Source organism: Natrix helvetica (genome assembly GCF_964273705.1).
Source record: "Natrix helvetica genome assembly, chromosome: 7".
NCBI lineage: Eukaryota > Metazoa > Chordata > Lepidosauria > Squamata > Natricidae > Natrix > Natrix helvetica.
In genome coordinates, this window is record NC_138558.1 from 44938831 (window position 1) to 44946657 (window position 7827).

General features: G+C 41.2%; 1 protein-coding gene across 1 annotated transcript in view; it reads right to left on the reverse strand.

Moving 5' to 3' along the window:
- Positions 1-6290, reverse strand: part of SNX25 (sorting nexin 25) — a 56163-nt gene extending 49873 nt beyond the window's left edge. Inside the window, exons 1-2 of the mRNA XM_081959749.1 lie at positions 5630-6290; positions 967-1051 (exon numbers count right to left, since the gene is read on the reverse strand). Of these exons, the coding sequence (XP_081815875.1) occupies positions 967-1051; positions 5630-6145 (601 nt within the window). The 5' untranslated portion in view covers positions 6146-6290. The remainder of the gene's footprint in view (positions 1-966; positions 1052-5629) is intronic.
- Positions 6291-7827: the final 1537 nt, after the last annotated feature.

Below are 7827 nucleotides of genomic sequence, written 5' to 3' on the forward strand. Positions count from 1 at the left end.
AAGAAGAAAAAAGACACTGGTACAAATAAAAATGCTATGGGTTTTTTGCTGCCATTGTGACATTGAGGCTTGAGACAGGACTGTATATTCACTCTCTAGGAAGCAGCTATTAATCTTGTGAATAGCTATAGCATACAAAGCTAAAGTCTAAAGAATGCTGAAGAGAACTTTGGTGTAGAGGTTAAAGGCATTCTGAGAGAAACTGGGAGAGTGAGTTCTAGTTTTGTCTCACCCAGAAAGCCAGATGGGTGACCTTGGGACACTCACTCTCTCTCAAGCCTAGGAAGGAGGAAGTAACAAACTGCTTCTGAAATTTTGCCAAGAATATTACAGGGACTTCAGAGTAGTGGTTAAGGTTGAAGGCACTGATAAAAAAAGAATACTGAAAAGGCAGTATATTCTATTGTTTACAAACATGGACTCTCCTATTCCAGAGCTGCCAAAGTCATCATTTTCTTCCTTATTGAAGGAGCTGGGATCCCTCTAAGGATCATTTTGACATTGGCAAAGCAAACAAGTGCAATACATACTCCACCCTGGATACTTTTCCCCCCTAACCTATAGAAAAATGTATATATTTTCCAATTGGTAGAGTTATAATATACATTTTAAGTATACTTGGGGAACCTTTTTATATTCAATTTATGGCAAGTCTTATTTACCAGCAGATTTGGACAGAAATTAGGTGGCAAACTCTCAGTTGTTTCTTTATTTCAATATGCAAGTGACATCAATTGATGCAAATGATCCAATTGCATCATTTACATAATGTTATTATGCACATTTGGAATAGAAATTCAGACTTGAGTCTATGATATTGAAATCTGGTAAATAGAGGTTTTAACTATTTATGATGGAAATAAAAGATGTTGAAAATACATGTAATTCATGCTGAATGGTTCAAATTTGAGCAAGGAGAACGATAAGAGTATGAGATATTTCAAAAGGATCTTAGGGGACTCCTACCTTCTTTCAGAGCTTTGTCCATGTTATGAGAAATTACCACTCTCCTTGACTGGACTGGTTCTTGTACATTTCCAAATATGAGGTTCTAAAAGCCAGAAAAAAAATGCACCCATAATAGACAAGGTTGAATACTGCATAGAACAAGAATTGACAAACACATCCAACACAAACTGTTCTAAGTCTGATGTAATGTACAAGTTATTAAGTACAACCTATCTTAATTAAATAAGGATAAGGAATTTCCTTATAAATAAATAAATGAATTTCCTTCCAAGCTAATGTTTAAGCAACTTTACCATATCTGAATTCTGCTTTTTAAAAACTCATTCAGTAGATTATGTGAACATTAAACAAATTAGTTATTTATATTCTACTTTTCATATATCTCTCCTTCCTAAAGGGTCTATATGAAATATAAATTGTAAATAAAATATGACAATATACAGTACGTTTAAAACAATGTTTGAAAATAAAGTTTATTCCTATACATAACCTAAAAAGGCAAATATCAGTATTTTATAACTGAAAGACATAGGATACAGAGATGTTCTCTCTATTCTTACTTATTACTATATGACTAACTATCTATGGGGCCACCATCCCAAAATATGTGCTGCTGAGTGCCCCTGAGCCTCACCAGTACTTTCTCCAACACTACCACTGTTTCACTGGCCACAGATCAGCTGATTAAGTGAGCCCAACGTTCTTTTGCAGCTCACTAGGAAGATTTTTTTTAAACTTATCAGTGTGGTCCTTTCCTCTCTACACATTGCTCAAGCCTGGTCTGCAGATAAATGATTTAAAAGACTACATGGTTTATTTTCAAAGCGCTCATGAACATTTTAAATGCTGCCCCAAGGACACACACACAAATCTTGACATGATAAAGATGGACAATTATGTAAAAATAGGCAGGATGTTTTATGAAAAAAAGTGAATTTAAAAGAATATTAAGAAGGCAGCCAAAGCAACAATTATAAAGGAGCACTCAAAAAGTGAGAACTATGCAAAACACTGAACTTTTTTTAGCTGAGCTGCATTATCAGAGTTGAAGCTATCAGTCCAAGGTTAGAAATCTATAGGCAATCAATTGCCCCTCAATCCTATCTGAATGGTTTCTACAAACTAACAAGAAACCTTCGTTCTTGAAATCTAGAAGGTAAAAAGAATGTTGGGTCATTATCCAAAGATAGCAGTTATCAGCAATAAGTCTCAGGAAGTGTTTGCATTACTAAGGCCCCAATTAGTTACATAAATATACAAATCAATAAAAGAATATATATGCAATATTGTTCCACAAGGAGCAGCTGAAATACATTACAAGGATATTCAAAATGTTGATTTCCAATCAGGCTGTATTAGTAGCAGTGTATTTTTAAATTTTGAGAATAACAGCATACACTTTTAGAAGACATCACATCCAAATAAAGAGATTACATTCAATAGATATGATCACTTATTGAGTCTGCTAATTATGGTCAACACATCTGATATCATAAAAAGTATCCATTAAAGGTGCAAAAACAACAAACCAATATGCAAAGAAGTCATATTGATAATTATCTGTAGCCAATTATATTCTATACCATAATATATACATGGCACACATACATACAGCACATCCTTCACTAATTAACACAGTAGTACTCATAACATTGATACTCACCTAATAAATGTACATAATTAATGTAGTTAGAAATATGTAAGATAATAAATGTGTGTGTATATATACATCACACAAAAAGTGTTTTCAAATTCAGATTCTAATTGATATAGAATCAGATTCATTAACAAGTTTTTACCTTTGAGTTTTATACTGGCAGTTTTTCTTCAGATATTTCTATATAAAATGTCCAAAATTTTGGCACTCAACAAAACCATGTTCATTCTGGAGTACTACATGTAATCAAAACCATTAAAAAGATTACATATCAAGGGGCATAAAGGAAATAGCAGCATTTAACTGATGAGGGTTTAACTAAATAGATTTGTATCTGGCTACTACTTGGATTGGAAACTTTTAGACAGCACTTGAACTCTGGGCTTTCCCAAAGCCAAAAAATATTCTAGAAAAAGGCTATGTACTATCATTTCCAAAGTTGTCCATTAAATCACCAATTTGAGGAAAATTTAATCTCAAAATAGTATCCATGGACTCTGTCTATGGAGATTCTCAAACATCCAGGTCATGGTTGTCCCATGTCCCAAAGGTGCTTTTTCAAGAGGTAACTAGACTTTGTTTTTCTTTGAAGATGTTTCATTTCTCATCCAAGAAACTTCTTCAGCTCTGACTGAATGGTGGGGAATGGAAGGATTTATATTCCTTGCAGAGAGCTGGTTATTTGCATTTTTTAGAGAGTCGTTGAGGCTACTTGGAGATTTATCTGTGCCCTCAGGGTCACCTGAGTAGTGCAAATGGGTGTGGAGCCTTCTTGGAACGGTTGTAGATTGGAGATAGAGGATGTTGTATCCCTCCCCCTCTATATTGAGAGGGGGCTGCTCAATTTTGACATAGATGACCTCTGACCCTTCTTTCAACAAAGTGGTCCTCTGTCTAAAATGTGGGCTTCGTTGTCTTCAAATCTTTCTCTACGTATTATCCCCACAACAACTACCTTGATAGCTGTGGGAAATATTGTGAGAAAACTAGCCAGGATCAGCCAGCTAACTCAATGGCTAAAAGAGAACTGAACCTAGGTTTACTTGATCAAAATCCAACACTCTAATTGCCTTACCCCAGTGGCTCTTTTTTTCAATAATAGAGATAAACATTTTCAAGCAATCTATTTATACCAGACTATCCTGTATATCCAAAATAAGTTGACTTTACTACATAAACATTATTCTCAAATTAATTTTACTTGCATTTTAGAACTAGAAGGATCCAAATTCTAAACCTATTTCTAAGTAAAAAAAATACATTTATTTCAATATAGAACTGTTGATTCAATAGATTTGGAATTTGGGATGCCCTTGTTCCTGCATAGGGCAGGGGCTGAACCTATGACAAACTCTCTACGATCTTATGGTAATTCATCCACTTAGAAACTAGCTTAAAATAATTAAATAAAAGCACCTTTAATCAAGAAAACCTGAATCTCTATGGCAGTCCTGACCTCTGGCATAGCATACCTACAAACATGTATATTAATGCCCTACCTGTCCCTCATTCAAATAAACTCTTAACAACTTATTCTTTCCCTTAGGCCTTGAGCTAGTGTGCATTGTTTTGTTCCTCCTGCAGCACTTTGAAGGGTTTTTAAAAAATCTTTTCAATTGTTCTGAACGGTTTCAATATTCTAGGGTGCACATGTATTTCTACAAGAATGCTATAGAAATTAAAGAATAAACAGAACTTTATTGCCCAAACAATTTTGAAAAGATAAACAGAACTTTATTGCCCAAAAAATTCAGGATGCCCAAAGCAGCACCTTGAAGCACCTTGAAGGAATTGTTATGAAAAAGAATGCCCACATGTGATTTGTCAATGTGCTAAAAAGTGATTACTCCTTTGCTTTTTTTCACACTTTTGTTCCGGTCTGAAGAGCTAAAACAATGCAGAGTTCGGCAAGTTTGTAAGTTAGCTGTTATGTAGAGGCTCCAGGCACAGAATCTCTCCTTAAGTAAAAAGTGTGCAATTCTGGAATTGCAAACTCAAGGTTTTTCAATGGGTCTGCAGTGTTTGTGTTTTTATTTATGACCCAGCAATACTCAAACATGCTGGTCATGCTAGCAAAGTGACCCACATTAATCCTGCAAGTAGTCCTCCTTTAGCAACTGCCTCCTTTAGTAACCATTCAGTCATGACACTGATTACCGATGTGATCATAAAGTGATTTTTTTTGTAAAGCAAAACAAGATAAGCTGAAACAAGGAGGAGCATAGTTGCAGTTTCATTTAGCAACTGCTTCATTCAAAAGCCAAATTGCTAAAAGGCTCAGGTCACAAAAATAAATATATCTGAAATATTATTGTAATTGTTGATATATTAGAAAGTGACAAAGAGATGATTGAACATGTTGTTGATATAAAGTAAGAATTCTGTTTATGCTATCCTTTACACGTTATCTTTAAAATTGTAAAAGTGTGAGATTTGGGGGGATTTCTACTGCTAACATGGGAGCTACTAAATTTTTCTATGTACCCTATGACCTTTTCCCTATAAATGTTTTAAAACCAATAAAAACTTTTTACAAAAGCCAAATTGCCAACCCAATCGTGGTCCCTAAGTCAGATCTATGTACTTTGAAGAACTGTGCTCCAAAAACGCACTGACCAATCGCACCCAGGTATCAGAAAGCTCAACTTTTCCACAGTGACATTGAAGAGAGGGAAAGTGACTTTCCCACTCACATCCCCTCTGTCCTCTGTAACAGGTACAATAGAGCTCTAATCTGTTTCAGGCAACAAAGATTTACGGAAAGGCCCCTAATCCCCAATGCAGAGGACAGGTAGCAGATGGGAGGTCTCAATTCTGAGAGCTCCCTTGTTTCAGATTCAAGGCACTTGGGTCCAAAATGAGGGCTGAGCCAAGACGCTTCCCGGCTTAAACTCAGCCCCGTTTCCAAAGCGGGGAGGGGGGGGGATCCCACCAGCCTGGAGTTGAAAAATGTCGGGGCTGAGAAGCCAAAGCAACTGGGGTCAGAGGAAGGCGATCGCTTACCCCGGCATCTGGCCAGAACGGCGCCGCGCTCGCTCTTCCCGGGTAACGGCGCTTCCAAGAGGCGAGGAAAGCCGGCGGGGGTCGGAGGCCGCGGTTTTGGCTCCCCAGAGCCAGCAAGAAACCGAGTAAGAAAGCGCCGGCAGCACAAACCAGGTACAAGACAAGCCGGAGCAGGAGCCAGGCCACGTACAGCTCTCCGCCGACCTCCTCCTCCTCCTTCTCCGGCGGCGGCTTCTGCTGCCCCAGATGGAAGAGGAAGACGGCCAACCCCACCATCCCCAGTCCGGTGGCCAGTATGGAGCGGGTCCACAGGATGGGAGCCGCCGCCGCCGCCTCTTCTTCGTCCTCTTCGCCGTCGCCTTCGGCCGCGGCTGGGACGCTGCTACTCTTCTTGCAGGACTCCCCGCGCCCGGGACTTGGGGCTCCTGAGGCGCCGGTGCCGACGGCGGCGCCCGCGGATTCCACCTGCCCGCTGCCCCTGCCAGAGGAGGTGTTAGCGCCAGTATCGGGGAACATGCTGCTCGAGGAGCCGCCGGAAAGCAGCACATCTCCCGCGCCGGGGCCCTCTTGGGAAGGTCTCGGCTCCCCCGTGGAAGGAGATCTTCTTCCCCAACCTCCGGCTCAGGTCCCTGGGCGCGCAGAAGCCGGTGCTGCTCATGCCCGAGAGGCGCGAAGGAAGCGTCCCCGCCTCTTTCCCTCCGCTCCAACCAGGCACCAACCAGAGAAGGCGGCTGTGCGCGGCTCACCTCGGAGGCAGCCGAGGCTCCACTGGCTGTTTGCGGGCGGGGAGGAGGAAAAGTGGGGGGGGGGAGGCTCCTGAATGACAGCGCGGCCGGAAACCCAGCCACGTGCGGCGGCCAAGCAAGGCAGAACCAGTCGCAAAGAAGCAACGAGCAGCACCGCCTTCCTTCCTTTTACTCCCTTTGGCTGAGAGTTACGTCCATCTTAGCGCTAACCGGGTTTTGCTTCTCAAAAAAAAGGGCTCCTACTAGTGTCATTTCGAAGCCTTTCACCGACTCTGCTCTTGGTCGCCGTTTGGACAGCGAGCGGTTTTGCAGGGCTTGTTTCTCCGCTACGCGCCTCCAAGTACGGTGTGTGTGTGTGTGTGTTACTGTAATAGGCTATTTTCTATATTCTTCTGTTGCGCAATCCAGGCTTACTCATTAGTGCAGGGGTGTCCAAACTTGGGAACTTTAAGACTTGTGGACTTCAACTCCCAGAATTCCCCAGCCAGCATGGCTGGCTGGGGAATTCTGGGAGTTGAAGTCCACAAGTCTTAAAGTTCCCAAGTTTGGACACCCCTGCATTAGTGCAATCATCCTTAACCCAAGTAGACGTGCAGTTGCAGAATATAGGTACCTGCAATGAGACACGCGGGTAACACCGGTCTGACGGCGCTCTGAGAAATATTTTCTCAGCGGGAATATTCGGCGCTCTTTATTTATTATTTTGGTTTGTCCAGCAGGTATGGGAAAACAACTATATGACTATATAAAATATAAACATATAAGTGTAAGCGCGTATACTTATATACATAAGAAATGAGGGCAAATAAACGGGGACAGTAGGACAGGGAAGGTAGGCACGGTGGTGCGCGTATGCACGCCCCATTTACGGGCCGCTTAGGAATGGGGTGAGGAGGTCCACGGTAGACAGTTTTAAGGTGTGAAGCTGTGGGGGTTTGAGGATGTAACAACGGAGTCAGGCAGAGGATTCCAGGCATTGATTGTTGCTGAAGTCGTATTTTCTGCAATCGAGTTTGGAGCTTGATTATGTGCTTGGCAATGATTGTTTCATTCTTAGACTAGGTAACATCTTCGGTTACCTAGGAAATGAGTGGTGTTTTGTCAGGTTACGGTTCGCCATCCAGTGGCCGGGAAGCAAAGGCATTGAACACAGCCTTCTGCAAATTTGCTCACGCAACAAGCCGAACCATTGTTCCTTTCGGAGTAGTGGTATGCCGAGTAGCTCTCATTACCTGGATTTTCACAACATTGTCATTTACAAACCCTGGTGGCTGTATGTAGGTCTGACGCTTAAGTATGGAGAAAAGCATTCTATTTTTAACTGGTGCCAAAATGGGTTGTTGTTGTTTTTTTTAACTTGACAACCTTAAATTGTCCGGGGCTTTCGACTCCCAGAATAACACAGCTATAGCATTCCCTAGCATGGGCAATTCTGGAAGTTGAAATCCACAC